Raw genomic sequence first — 15,511 nt, 5'->3', positions numbered from 1 at the left:
ACCAATTTGGATCACTTGTTGTTCCCTTGTCCCTGGGTTTGTTCAAGGCTTCTGAAGTGGTCAGTCCTTACAGGAGCAGAAAGCCTCATCTTTCTTGCATGTAGTGGCTGGTGAGTTCAAACTGCTGATCTTGCAGTTAGCAGTTAGCAACCCAACACATAAACCACTAAGGCTTCTTTTTAGGGGAAACTAGAGACTTCAAGTTTAAATATAAGCCCTAGAGACCCATTTATGAAGCCTTGGACAGGAAAAAGTCAAAACCAAATCATCCAGATGAAGAAGACACTCAGCGTGAGGGCAGCATGGTGCCCAGGGATTCACAGCCACACAGCTGCTGAAGTAGGAAACGGAACACAAAGCAAACTGTCTCACGATTGAGTTGTGGCAGATCCGTTTATCCTAGTTGCAGGCAGGACTACAAAAACGGGGAAGGGACCATGGCTGGAATCCACACACTGTTGCAGATAAGAACAACTTACAAGGTTGGCTCCAGGTCCTCTGACAGCCCTGGTCAGGGTACAACTCATGACCATGGAGCTGGAGCCCCGAGAGCCCCAGTTCCCTCAAGGGCATGCCAAGCACGTTCTAGAGTGCGCCATCGTGAACAGGCCGAGGGAATCACAACATGCACAATTGGCTGACCTGGGGTAAACTTTTTTTTTTTTATAACTTTTTACATTGCTGGTCAGTGGTCAAAAATAATTCAACTGGAGGGTAAATCCTTGTGAAGACCCAGAAATGGATTTAGGGCTCCTTTTACACACCATACCCTTCTGCAAACCTAGAGCTTAGAATTTAAACTCTAATACGTCTTTCAAAATGTTTTATTGAGATATAACCTATGCAGTAGTGAATGCAAACCTAAATTTTATATGTTGAAGGGTTTTGACATCTCCATATACGTGTATACTCGCATTTATCACTCAATTCAAGATAAAAACATTTCTAGCACCCAGAAGACTCCCTTGAACTCCTTCCCAGACTACATCTACTGCCTGCCCCCTACACACACACACACACACACACATGCAAAGGTGATCACTGTTCTGATTTCTGTCCCTACGGATGACTTTGCCTGGTCCCGAACTTCATATAACATGAATCATACAGTATGTGCTATTTATGTGTGGCTTCTTTTGATCAAGTGAATGTCCATTTATTTATTTTTTGCTGTAAGCATCGCCATTTTTTGTCCTTTAAAAAAAAAAATAAAACAATTTGAGGCTATATAAAAACTTTTGTAAATAAAAAAGTATCTTTGAGAGTCCACAGGTCTTTATTATAAACTATTGCTGTATTGTTGGCACTCTTCCCAACCCCCACCTCATCTCCCCCGAGGCCTGGGACTGGATCACCAGAGCAAGGGGTGGGTGGGGCTGTGGACTGTTGGGACAAAGTGGCCAAGGTCAAGTGAGGAAAGAGCATTCCACATGACAAAAATATTGCCCTTTCACCAACATGTCCCCCACTGAGTGTTTCAAAAGACATGATATTCCTTTTGTGTGTGTGTGTATTAATGTTTATTTTTAATATGGTATATAATAGAATGAATTATTTAGAAAGTTAAATAGAGCTATATTGTTTGGCATGAAAAGATGTCCTTCGAGCTCAAGTAGAAAGAAAATGTTTTGGAAATGTTAATGGCACCATAGATACAAGTGTGCTTGATACAATTGAGTGATGGATTGTTAAAAGATTTGTAAGAACCCCCCAATAAAATGATTAATTTTTTTAAAAAGAAAAAAAAAGTCCTTGATGGAGTATTGAATTTAAAAGTTTACAAGAGCCTGTTTTATATAAATGGACTCATTTATGAACACTTTTACATACATGATTGCTCTAGGGGAGAAAAGTGGCCACAAATTTACATATCATTTCCAGATACACAGTTATTAAATCTTAAACAGGACAAAGACAAATCATCCAGCCAAGGGAGGCCATCATCCAAAGATTAACAGAAATTCAGCCATTTGGTAGAAGAGGGAGAACCCAGGAAACTCACAAATCCATAACAAAGGATCAGTCCACGGCTGTAGGTGGGACTGCGGAAGTGGGAAAAGCCACTATTGCTGCTAAAAACTCACAGGATTGGTTCAGGGTCCTCTGGCCAAGCTAGTTAGGGTATGACTCGTGACTATGAAATCCCAGCACCCACTTTCCATCAAGAGCATACCCTGGCTGGCTAAGGGAGTCATCGTTACTTTCAAACACTCTACCGAGCCAGGCAAAGTTTTTCCTGTTGCAGGTCACTGGTCAGAAAGATGGAGGCTGACCGTATGTGGAAACTCAAAGTTGGAGTTAGGGCTTCCACTATAAACCACATTATTGTTGTTGTTAGGGGCCATCAGCCTAACAAAACACCCCCTGGTCCCGCACCATCCTCACCATTGTTAGGTCTGAGCCCGCTGCTGCAGCCACAGTGCCCATTCATCTGGTCCAGGTCTTCCTTCCTTTTCAGTGCCCTTCTACTTGATCAAGCATGATGTCCTTCAGGGGCTGGTCTCTCCTGATACCATGTCCAAAGAACTTAAAAAGCTCTTTCACTTAGCCAGTAAAACCAAATAGTATAACAGTTAACAAAGAGAACTTTAGCTTCAAAGCCAGGAGCCCTGGAACTGCTGGGATTGACCCTCTTGTTTATGCCCTTGACACGGCAGGGCAGCTGTGAAATCCTGCGACTGATAGACCTTGGAAAATCCTTTTCCTACTATAAGTGGATCTGGCAGCATCTGGAATTCCAGTACAACAAACCTCTGAAGACCCCAGCCTTCGGTAAGCTGCAGGCCCATGCCTGGCCGCCGGCACATGGCTGGGTTATTCAGTCTCACCTCGTTTCCAGTTCCAAGGTAATCACAGAAATCTAGGGCTCGAAGGTCTTGGCAGAAAATAGGGTTTGATCTCCTCTACCAACTGTAGAAACCTAGAACCCAAGGCCCCGAGACGAGTCTCCTGCCCACCCCTCCAGCTTTGTCCTTCCGAACCTTTCCCCTCGGTTCTTCAGGAGTGAATAGGGACCTTCACCCCGTGTCTTGGGACTTTGCACTGATGCGCTCTCTATTTCAGATCAACAATAGAAATCTCCCTCACCTTCCATAATATAGCGCCATCCTCCGTCTCTCATTACACCAGGGAGTTTCAAAAAACTCTGTGGAGAATGTAAGGAAAAGAAAGTGGGGGAGCTGATACCCGGGGCTCAGTAGAAAGTAAATGGCTAGAAGAGAATGGTGTACAAATATGCTTGATACAATGAATGCATGGGTTGTTATAAGAGTTGTAAGAGCCCCAAATAAAACAATCTTTGAATTAAAAAAAAGTGGGAAAATTTCACAAACTTTTTGAAGTCGTCCCCTCCTTCTTTCTTCCCAGCACCCTGTTCTGTTGTCAGCTCTGACCCATGGCCACCCCGTGGGTGTCCGAGTAAACTTGTGCTCTGTTGGGCTTTTTGAGAAGTAGATCCCCAGGCCTTTCTCTGTGGGTTTGGGCCACTAGCCCCTGTTTGATTTTGTTTTTTAGCATTTGAGCATGTTAATTATGCTCACCATTCAGAGAAAACTGTGACATATAAGGCCATGAAATAATATAATTGAGTTTGAAAGGGCTAGTCTTGTGATCTGGGTGAAGATTCACCCCAGAGCGGATCAGTTTTACGTCCAACAATCCACATGCATTTTGTTTTCTCTCATTGACCGCACTTCCCACCACGAAAGGTCTCTTACCTCACTTCCTCCCAGGGCTCCCTGCATTCGTTCCTCCTCCTTTCCTAACCCTCTGAATTTTGGCCTGGGACCAGTGCTGCCCTTGCGATCTCCCAAGGTTCTCAGGGGCGCATACCTAACGAGTATTCATGTTCTCTATAAGCGTATCTCTTGTTTGGCTGAAAATTGAGGCATGAGGATGTTCATCTTCAAACCTGAAAGGCTTTAGTCTCAGGGTGCCACTAGTTTCTATTCTACCAGGAAGACTGGCTTTAAAAATATATATTTATGAAAAATATTATTTATGATTTTGAGGTTTTTTTTTTTAATGATTTTGAGTTTTGTTCCATATTTTCCCCCCACTCTATTCAGGACCTTCTATTGTGATCTCTCTCAGGGCATTTGGTAGTGGGAGTAGGCTACCATCTAGTTCTCTGGTCTCAGGTGGTAGTCAGCTGGTCCTTTAGTCCATTAGGCTAATTGTTTCCACTGTCTTTCAATTTTCATCACTCTGATGAGAGAGACCAACAGCTACACCTTAGATCAGTGGTTTTCAACCTTCCTAATGCCTCGATCCTTTCATATGGTTCCTCATGTTGTGGTGACCTCCGCCCCTCCACCAACCATAAAATTATTTTCGGTGCTACTTCATTACTGTAATTTTGCTACTGTTATGAATCGGGCAGCCCCTGTGAAAGGGTCGTTCGACCCCCCAAAGGGGTCACGACCCACAGGTTGAAAACTGCTGCCTTGTATGGCTTCTCATGAGTTTTTTTAACATCCCAGCTGCCGCACACCAAAGTAGGACAATGGAGCACCGTCCGTCCGCATGGATGATGCTATGCCGATCGACTCTGGTGACTTCCTGATCCTGCAGACCCAGCGACTCATTCCCTCTAAGGGCCTGGTTAAGTCCAAGAATTTGTCATGACCTTGCCACCAATATGTTCCGTTACATACGTGGATATGCTTGTAGGAAAGATAAGACCCATGTAAAATATCCTCTGCCAAGCTGGTATTACCCATCAAAGGTTGTTTCTTTTAGTGTGAAGCCCTTTGTCTCATACAGTATTTGTTGTTTTGTGATTGAAAATTCCACCCGGCATGATGTCCTCCAGGCTCATCCTGGTTAGGAGGAGTTTCGTAGATTCATCGTTAACTCTTCAACCTTGCGTGCTATTTCATCTTGTGCCTGTTTATCCATTCTCTCATGGATGGCATATTTAGGTTGTTCCCATGTTTTTGCCCTTGTAAACAGTACTGCCCCCAAATGGGGCTGAGTATATCTATGTCATGGCTCTTATTTCTCTAGACTAGTTGTTCTCAACCTGTGGGTCACGACCCCTTTGGGGGAATCGAGTGACCCTTTCACAGGGGTCGCCCGATTCATAACAGTAACAAAATTACAGTGATGAGGTACCAATGGAAATATAAGTTTATGGTTGGGGGGGTCACCCCAACATGAGGTATTAAATGGTGGCACCATTAGGAAAGTTGAGAACCACTGCTCTAGACTATCTGCTAAATAGAGGGATTGCTGTATCACATAGTATTTCTATTTTCAACTTTTTTTTACTGGTTTTACTACCACTTCATCCAAAGGTCATACAATCCAATGATTCAATCATATCAAGGAGAGTTCTACAATTGTCACCACATTCAATTAAACTCTAGAACATTTTCTATCGGAGCCTGCCGACAAGTCGAACGGTCCTGAAAGGGGGAGTGAGGATTAAGGAAAAAAAGAGAAACAGAAAGTATTGGGAGGGCAACAGTGAATACTGAAGCCCCGAGTTTATTCTACATCTTCCTTTTATACATGCAGAAATGACCCAGGGTTATAATTAGTCTATTATCACAATATATCAGAAACTCTATATTCTGCCAAGTCAAGGAGTCTTTGATTAAAATTAAACATTCTGTTTTCCCAGAACTTGCATACATCTTTGTTCTTTATCTTAGTCTCAATGTCAAACCGCAGACGCCAACAGCAGATACCGACACCTGGGTCGTGATATCTTCTCAGCCGTTTCAAGGCTGAGTCTTAAAGGCCTTCAAAAATTTTCTTCTTCTTTGTGGTCATTGTTATTCCTGCAATTAATTTTTTCCCCTAATTGTGGCACAAATATACATACCAGAACATTCTCCAATTCCTTAGCTTCTACTTGTATCACTCAGTGCCGTTGATGATACTCTTTGAGGCGTACAACCATTATTGGTATCCTTTTCCAATGTGTTCTACCACCAACTCTCTCACCTTCGCCTATGGGAACCATTGTCTGGTTTCTTTCTTTTTCTTCTTTCCCTCCTGGTTTTCTTGATACTGTATTAACATATCACACACTTCCATGGTTAAACTGCTTTTAAAATGAGTTGTATATACGTAATCACAATCAGTTCTAATGCTCCCTCCCTCCTCCTGCATTCATTATCTGCTCCCCCAATCCCTTCCCCTTCCCTATCCCCCCATGTCCCCAATCAACCATTGATCAGTTCTTATCTCTATGCATCTACTCCTCCTATGCTTCACTAACAGAAACAATAGAAAGCAAAAGCAAAATAAAATGACATCATGATAGTGTGAAGATCAAAGTACAAATCACAAGTAAGAAAGAAAAGACCACTATCAATATTTAAACAGCCAGGGAAGAAATGTTTTCTTTTTAACTTTGAAGGATGCACCGTACCATCTCCCACCGCGGTTGCACCATTTTACAATCCAAGTCGTGGATGAGAGTCCTCGTCTCTCCCCACGCTCTTCAGCATTTGTTGCGTTCTGTTTTTAACTTTGCTAGCCATGCAGGGGGAGATGAGATCTCGTGTTTCGGACTTGAAGCTTTCTGGTGGCTAATGATCGTGAGCATTTCATTATATTTGTTGGCTACCTCTCTAAGGGCTTTGTAGTCCCAGTTTCTAGTACCATGCCTGGCATCGTCGAGTGGGTACTCAAAAGCTAATCATTGAATTGAATGGAGAGCTATTTTTAAAATCAATATTGAAGTATGATTTCACAAAATTTAGTATACACATTTTAACTGCATAGTGTGACGAGTTTTGGCAAATGTATGCTCTATGTAACCACCAGTGCAATTAAGTTAGATAATATTTTCATCAACCTAGAAGGTTCTCCTATACCTCTCCCACTCCATCCCCTTCTTCCCTGTGTCCCCAGGCAACACTGAGCTTCTTTCTAATATTATGTTAGATTCAGTTTTTCCAAGGGTTTCATATCAGTGGAATCATATTCTATATACTCTTGTTTTTAAAAATGGTAAAATATATATAACAAAAAGTGTGCCATGTTAACTCCTTTTAGTGTAAATCTATGGACATTAATGACATTCACTGTGTTGCACTACCACTAACACTGACCATTTCCAAAAGTTCTCCACCCCCCAATAGAAACTCAGTACCCTTCATCAATAGCTCTCCTCTCTCTGCCCTCCCCACCCTGTTCCTGGTAACCAGGAATAAGCCTTTGCGTTGAATATGTATTTGCTTGTTGTACATATACAATTTATACTGCTATTTCTGGCTTCTTAAGACACTTTCATTTCTGGAATCGTGTTTTCCAGTAGTTTGCACTTTCTCATTTCTAGAAGTGTTCCTTTGGAGATCTTTTTAATAACTCTCAGAAAGGACCTGCCACTGTAGTTCTTACAGCAGTTCTAGGAAGGTGCTAAGAGATTTGGCGACATTTTCAATGTTCTATGACTGGCTCCCCTTACTATCTCTTATTGTTGTTCCCCCATCCTGGTTTGAAAGTCCAGATTGACATAAACTATTGGGGGAAAGACAGGCACATCAAATCAAATAGACATGAGTTCAAATTCAAGCTTCACCCCTTTCCTACTTGACTTGAAACTCTCTGTTGCTCGTCTACTCGCTTAAATGGCCTACCCACGTTTGTCTGGATGCCATGAATGTGAAAACTCTAGCATAGGGCTTGCCGCCGCAGGACAATGCACTGAGGCCGAAAGGCTTTCTTGTTTATTTCTCTTTGTACCCTCCCCAGCCTAGCCAGGCCAGACAACTGTGATCTGTCTCCACCACCACCCTCACATATGCAAAAACTCATGAAGGCGTTTTCCTGTGCTTCTCCCAACAGAGCCCTCTCCTATGGAGAGATTTAAGGAATTTCAGATCAAATCCTATCCTGTGCAGGACTTCAGTGCTTTGAAGCTTCTGCATCTCCAGAAAGCCCAGCAGAAACAGAGAACCAGTATCAGGCTGAATGAAACTTCGATGACTGATCTTCCAAAGACCTTTGGTTCAAAAATCATGTAAGCTCAGCTCTTGGCAGATAAAGCGGTGCTGATTCTGCCTGGGAAGGGGACTGTGACTTAAAGGACAGAATTCCAGGGGGCAGAGAGGGATGACCCAGGTCAAACTCAAAGGATAGGGTGTGGGCATAAGGCAGCCTGGAGATACCGTAGGTTTACCACTTGGGACCAGCCACAAACTCACAGAACCACTTTAAATCATCAGATGCTTCCTTTCTTAGGGCCTGAGCATCCCATTTGGGGAAGATAGGACTAGATGGATCTTCCAGCTCTGAAACACCGTCTGTATTTATCACCCCTTTTGACTCTGAGCTTCTTCAGAAAAGTCTACCCATCGAAGAGAGCCCAGTAGATAAGAGCCTAGGCGCTAGGATCACTCCAGCTCACATTCAAATCCTGACCTGGCACCTTATTTTAGTTCTCTGTCCTTGGGTTTGACTTCTTAGGTCTTAGTTTCCTAATCTGCAAGTAAGGAGCCTCTCGAGTCTCATGGCTGTTTCAAGCTGGCCATTAAACAGGACAGTGATAAGCACTGCTACCACTCGTGGAATACCTCCTCTGTGCCTCCTATGTAGCTTAATCCTCACAAGAATCCTGTGAGATCAATATTATTTTTTAAAAATTGTTTTATTGGCATATGCTTCACAGATCATACAATTGAATTAGTCATATTAGAAAGAGTTGTGCAATCAGCACCACAATCAATTTCAGAACATTTTCTTCTCATATTCATTGTTAGCTCCCCGTTTGCTCCATCATCCTCTGCTGTTTCCCTAGCGGCTTACTGTCTCTATAGATCTCCCTGTCCTGGGTTTCAAGAAAGCCAGGCAAAATAAAACAATCATACGAAATCATACAGAACAAACAAAAACAGCCACTAGACAAAGCATGAAAAACCTCTCTCAATGAGAAGGCAGAACATATTAAAAACGTAACTTTAAAATGATGAGGTATTGCATTTTAACGTAACTGCCTCTGCCCTAATCGACTATACAATGCTCTCTGTCTGGTAGCAAAGACATTCACAAACCTTGAGTGTGGTCAGAGGGGATTTACTGGAGACTTAATTCATAGGAGGAGCCTGCAAATGGATTTTGGGCTTCCACTGTCATCCATAGCCTTCTGCAAACTAGGTGTTCATAATTTAAGCTTTGATAACATTCCTTCCTTCGAATTTGGGTTTTATTATTTGCAATCCTTGAATCACATAAGCTAGTGTATTTTTATTTGGACATAGTTGATGCCTCACTTAGCTGCTTGTTTGAAGTCAAACCTTTTAAGACCCCAGACACTATTTATTCTTTCTTTTTTATTATTAATATATATATGTCATATCAGACACTATTATTTCTGATAGCTGGGCACCAGCTGGTTTCTTCACCACATTTTGCTAGAGCACCCATATCTTCAGTGATCTCTTCATGAGGGTGAGCATTAAGCAGGGGCCTATCACAGCGAAGAGCTGTTCTTAGATTTGGACTAGAATTAAATGTGAGCCCCAAATCCATTCCTATATCTATGGCTTATCTATGTCTCTGGTTCATTTTAGAGACATCATCAACATTTTATGATAGAGACCATTATGAATCAACCTTCTGAAGCATAACATAATTCTATCGATAGCATCATTAATTTAGCCATGGCATTGAATTGAAAACATGGTTGAGAAAAGGGAATTATACAAGTATAGGTCAGCTTCAGACTGCAATACATGAATTGTTGACTTAAATAGACTAAACTCATAAGTGACTGTTTACACACACAATAGAACTAGGTGATGGGGCAGAACTTCCAAGAGCACTCATTCAAAAAGGCAGAAGAAGCACATCTACTAGATGAATGTAAGCATCAGAAAGCATAAGAAAACAAGGAGGGCATTAAAATAATAAAGACCTGGTAGTCCCAAGCCAGTATGCATTTGACACCATTTGAACCCAAACCCAATGGCTGCCCATCCTTTAACTTTGGGAGTACAGTCATCTGCTCTACTTACACAAGGGAATTTGAGCCTTAAGTCCAAGAGTGTATGTCAGTTCCATAAATATGCTACAGGTGATTTGGAGGTGAAGCCCAGCTCCACGTCAAATCCTTCTGGTGTGGCCTATGAAGTGATGTTGAGTGGCTTGAAAGGCCAGAGTCTAAAGTCGCAGTCGTGTATCACATATGGCCTAGGTCACCCAGGGCTGGATAGAAACTAGGGCGAAAGTATCCAATAAGGGACGTAGTACCAGGCATCTTCTCCCCTTAGGATCTCTGTAAGTCTTGTTAAGCACTTTTTCCCAGTGGGAAGTTGCTCCTTCTGATTTGCCCACCAACAGTAATGTAATCGCCTTCTCTGAGACAGATAGGCTCCTCCCCCATCTTGAGTTGGCTTTCCAGGACGTTTTGCTTCTCATTCTTTTTATTATTATTATGATTATTACTTATCACTCTTGTAGGAGTATCTGCTGATTTGGAGTGAGAGCTAGGTACTATTATTTATTTATTACTTTTTCAACCTTTTTGGGGCACACAGTTTATATATCATACAACTGACTAATTCAATCGTTCAACTGTGTCCAGGGGAATTGTACAATCAGCCCTGCACCTATCTTAGAGCATTCCCCGAGCCAGGTCCTATTATTGACACTCCATTTCTCAAGAGAGAAAACCAAGATATGCTGAGAGATTAAGTATTTGCTCAAGGTCACACAGGTAGAAAGTGGCAGAGCCAGGAGTCACGCCCAGCAGCACATCAGTGCTCGGTCATGTTGTTTGGTATGACTGCCATGACTGGCTCGGAGCAGGTGCACGTAAAAGGCTGCTCTTTTGTCCTTCCTGGAGAGGCCGGGGAGCCGGAAAGGACACCCATTGGGACCAGTCTGGGGACAGCTCAGTGTTGAGGCCAAAGCAGCACGACCCCGTCTCATGAAATTTGAAGTGAAAATATCCTAATGATCCTAATAATAGCATCATTGTCTCCGTCCCCATGTGGTGCTAGTGCTCTCTGCCCATTGATATCATTGATAGTAGTGCTCTCTCTCTGTCCATTGATACCATTGATACTAGTGCTTTCTCTCTCTGTCCATTGATACCATTGATAGTAGTGCTCTCTCTCTGTCCATTGATACCATTGATACTAGTGCACTCTGCCCATTGATACCATTGATACTAGTGCTCTCTGTCCATTGATACCATTGATACTAGTGCTCTCTCTCTGTCCATTGATACCATTGATAGTAGTGCGCTCTCTCTGTCCATTGATACCATTGATAGTAGTGCTCTCTCTCTGTCCATTGATACTATTGATACTAGTGCTTTCTGCCCATTGACACCCGCCTCATAATGAGCATCTCAGGGCTTCCGAATTGTCTGTTTCCTCTGCTGGGGTATTATTTCTAAGGAATCCAGGGCTTGACAATGCAATTCCAGTTATTCTGAGCTGGAGTGAGAACAGACCTGGGGCCAAGTGTTTCTGTGTGACTCAGTAAAGGAGAGACCGGTTAGACCCAGAAGTGGAAAATAAAGGCCCACATCCCAATGGGGTGAGAATTAAGGTGAACGTCATCTATGAGTGAGTCCAGCTGCATGCTCAACCGATAAATAGTCCCGGACCCAGCCCTGCTCCAAATAGCTTCATTTCCCTCCCGGGACAGAGAGCAGAGAAGGCACCACAGAACACCTCCGACGTGAACAAAAGGACAGGAAGGAAGCCTGTTTGTAAAAATGATTGAACGACTTCCTCCTTCTCTCTGTCTTCCTGACAAGCATCTGCTGGGTACCTGAAGGCACAGACCTCAATCTTTGGCCGGGGAAAAAAAAGAAAAGAAAAGAAAAAAGTCTGTTCCGTTTGTATTTGAGATTCTCTTCTCTTGCTGAGCTTAATTCTGCTAGCCCGGACTTCTCACTTGTGGGACCAGTTGGCCATTCCCTTGGTGTGGTAACCCTTTCATATTAAAGGGCCATAGTCCCACCTTCTGGGGTTTCCTCCCTATTTAACCTCTCCAGTTCCTACCACAGTCAGGCTCTTCCAGGGCTTGATTTTGAACTTCCTCATTTTGTGGGGAGGTGCAAATTCTCTAAGGAGGGCAAGACGGTGGAAGGCATTACCTGGAACTAATAAGCAATTAGAGCAAGGTCGAAGGATGCAAGAGTGGGGGCTGCCTGTGTTACAGATGAGTGCTCTCTAACAAGCTGTCACATTGCAGATGTAAGAGTGATTATCCGGTTAGAAATCCGGTGATTGATCCCATAACTGGTCGGCTTGTCGAAGAGGCTTGTGTGGGGACCTACATGAAGATCCACAATGTGGAGCAAGGAGAAATTGTGGTAAGTGTGCATCCAGAGAGCCTTGGTCCTCATGTAGTGTGAAAAGGCTGGGGTGCTCAGGGATGAGAGTAAGGGTTTAGAAACACTCCTTCTCTCTCTTTGATCTAAAGAACATTCTTAATTTTTTTCAGATGTGCTAAAATGATATTGTGGTTATGTGTTTATAGAAGCGTGCTTACATTAGAAGCTACATATGAACATATTGGCAGACACAATGACATGATCTCAAGGATTTGCTTTAAAATAATTGAGGCCATCATTACCACTCAACGTTGTACTGCAAAGCCTAGGTAGTACATTCAGAAAATAAAAGCCATACAGATTGAGAAAAAAGAAATAAAAGTGCCTTTGTTTGCAAGTAACACAAATGTCTATATAGAAAACCCCTCAAAATTGACCAAAAAAGCTCCTGGAACTACTAAATGATACCGCAAGCTCGCAGGAGACAAAGTTCATATTTCAAAAGTCGATTGTTTTTCTCTAAACCAGCAGCAAACAAACAATTGGATTTCTAAATTAAAAATACAATATCATCTATGATCGCACAAAAGTGTAAATACGTAAGTACAGCATAAGTCTTATAAAATATGTATAGGACCCATTTGAAGATACTCACAAAGTGCTAAGAAATCACAGAAAATCTTATTAAATGAAGTTTCCCATGTTCATGCGTTAAAAACCCAATATTGTCATGATGGCAATTCTTCCCACCTTGTTCCTAGATTCAGTGACTGCCAATCAAAATCCTAACAAGCTACTCTGTGACTGCTGATAAACTGATTTCAAAGTTCACATGGAAGGTGGCGTGGGGACAAACTGTGTTACTGCCAAATCATAGCATATTCTTCAGCATAAAAAGGAATGAGCCCCAAAAGGCAGGGAGGAAACGTAAATGAATATAGCTGAGTGGAAGAAGCTCACCTGGAAAGGCTACCTCCGCATTCCACTCTGGGAGAAGCCAAACTAGAGAGACGACCAGTGGCTTCTAAGGTCTGGGTGTTCAGTCAGGGGTTGGGATGAAGCGGTAACATTCCGAGGACTTGGGGGAATGTAACTCTTTTCTGTCCACTGTCATGGTAGATACAAGACATTATGCCTGGTCAAAACCCGTAGTACCATATAGCACAAAAAGCTAACCTTAATGAATGTGACTTTGAAAAATAAATCAATCTCTCAGGAGGTTGATTTGGAGAATTTTAGGAATGAATGGAGACTGTAACAAGAGAATCTCTCTGCAACACAAATGTACAAAAGCTCTCACAGAAAGTGGAGAAAGAGAGGGATGCTGGCCTGAGTCACTTTGAGAATGAGTTGGGTCTGTGAGAGTAAGGGCGGAAGAGATGCAGTACGAGCATTGTGAGCTGGTTGATAAAACTGTGCCCACCGTGCATACAAGTTAGCAATTCTGATACTGTTACCCATACATTCCAGAAGAGATCAGTTAAACAAATGGATGACAGATGGTGGGAACCAGATAGCTCACTTTCGGAGTATAAATTCACAGATAAATTGGGGTAGGAAACTACAATGATTCATATGATAACAGATTCGTGTGAGAGGCATCAGCTTGAACCCATGTTTAGCTGAATATAGATACAGATTGTTACATATAGAAATGTTTGTGGATATGTGTGTGGAATGAACATGTGTGATTTTTGTTCCATCAGCTACGGGGGCCTTAAACAAATGACTTTCTAGTAACAAGGAGTACATCTAGGGCCCAGATCTTGGTTGCTAATACCAGTGTCCAAGAAACCAAACCAGGTTCCCCGAAGAAAAGGGTGATTCCAGGAAGGGGACAGAAAATACTCAAGATGAACTTGGAATAGTTTGTGGATCAGAAAGTAACATGTGCTCAACAAACAAACAAACATTGATGGGTGTGTGCCGAAAGGCCCAGGAAGCAACGAGAACACATGTGAGCAACAAAATCAGCTAGTGTTAGATATCACTCTCTCCACTCGCTGCCACCGAGGGCATGCTGTCAATGCTGATGCAAAGCCCTCTAGGGGTTCCAGAGACCGCCACTCTTCACAGGAGTCAAAAGCCTCCTCTTTGTCCCTAGAAGAATTGGGCTCTGCCCAAAGTATAAAAGAACCATGAGTCCATACTGACATGACTAAATTATTGAATACATTAATAAATTAGAGAGAAGAGACAATCTCCCATGCAAGAGTTCGAAATGGTTTCCAGAGCTACTCTGTCCTCAAGGAGAGGAAGCACGACTCGCTCCTCCATCGTGGCTTCTTTCCGAAGGGGGCAGTATAGAAGGGTCACGTTCCGGTGGGTGAACCTGACAAAACTCCCTCAGCCAGCTGTGTCAAGGTCAACACCAGCAGGCATGACTCATCTCATCAAGGGAATTCCAATAGAGGAATATCATTGGAATTGGCTCCATACACTTCCACCTAATTCACAATAAAACAGGTAATAAGTAAATAAGTCATGTTGGTAGTATGTACCCTTGATATGACATCCTAAGAATGGCCCTTTGCCTCTGTGATTTCCCCACCAATGACAACAGCCTCTAAGCCAGCGGTTCTCACAGGGGTCGCCTGATTCATAACAGTAGCAAAATGACAGTGATGAAGTAGCAACGAAAATAATGTTATGGTTGGGTAGGTCACCACCACATGAGCAACTGTATGAAAGGGTCGTGGCTTTAGGAAGTTTGAGAACCACTGCTCTAAGTCCAGTCTTTTTTTTTTAATAATCATTTTATCAGGGGCTCATACAACTCATCACAATCCGTACATACATCATTTGTGTCCAGCACATTAGCATATATGTTGACTTCATCATTCTCACAACACCTGCTTTCCATTGAATTCTTGGTGTCCGCTCCTCATTTTCCCTCCTGCCCCCTCTCCCCCCTCCCCCTGAATCCTTGATAATTTATAAATCATTATTATTTTATCACATTTTACCCCATCCAACATCTCCCTCACCCACTTCTCTGCTGTCTGTTCCCCAGGGAGGAGGCCATATGTAGACCTTGTCATCTGTTCCCTCTTTCTCCCTCACCCTCCCTCCACCCTCCCGATACTGCCACTCTCTCCACTGGTCCTGGGGGGGTTCATCTGTCCTGGGTTCACTGTATTTCCAGTTCCTATCTGTGCCAGTGTACATCCTCCGGTCCAGCCGGATATGTAAGGTAGAATTGGGATCATGATAGTGGGGTGGAGGAAGCATTTAAGAACTAGAGGAGGGGGGAAGGGAAGAAGA

General features: G+C 42.9%; 1 protein-coding gene across 1 annotated transcript in view; it reads left to right on the top strand.

Annotated features, from left to right (window-relative positions):
* The window catches only part of CNBD2 (cyclic nucleotide binding domain containing 2), a 60,930-nt gene that overhangs the window by 31,063 nt on the left and 14,356 nt on the right, over positions 1-15,511 (top strand). Inside the window, exons 8-10 of the mRNA XM_004698249.1 lie at positions 2,658-2,772; positions 7,804-7,978; positions 12,166-12,286. Of these exons, the coding sequence (XP_004698306.1) occupies positions 2,658-2,772; positions 7,804-7,978; positions 12,166-12,286 (411 nt within the window). The remainder of the gene's footprint in view (positions 1-2,657; positions 2,773-7,803; positions 7,979-12,165; positions 12,287-15,511) is intronic.

Source organism: Echinops telfairi, unplaced genomic scaffold (assembly GCF_000313985.2).
Source record: "Echinops telfairi isolate 266 unplaced genomic scaffold, ASM31398v2 ScPeMD7_5592;HRSCAF=6446, whole genome shotgun sequence".
In the NCBI taxonomy this organism is placed as follows: domain Eukaryota; kingdom Metazoa; phylum Chordata; class Mammalia; order Afrosoricida; family Tenrecidae; genus Echinops; species Echinops telfairi.
Note: the sequence above shows the minus strand (reverse complement) of the source record. Positions and strands in the feature narration are given on the sequence as shown.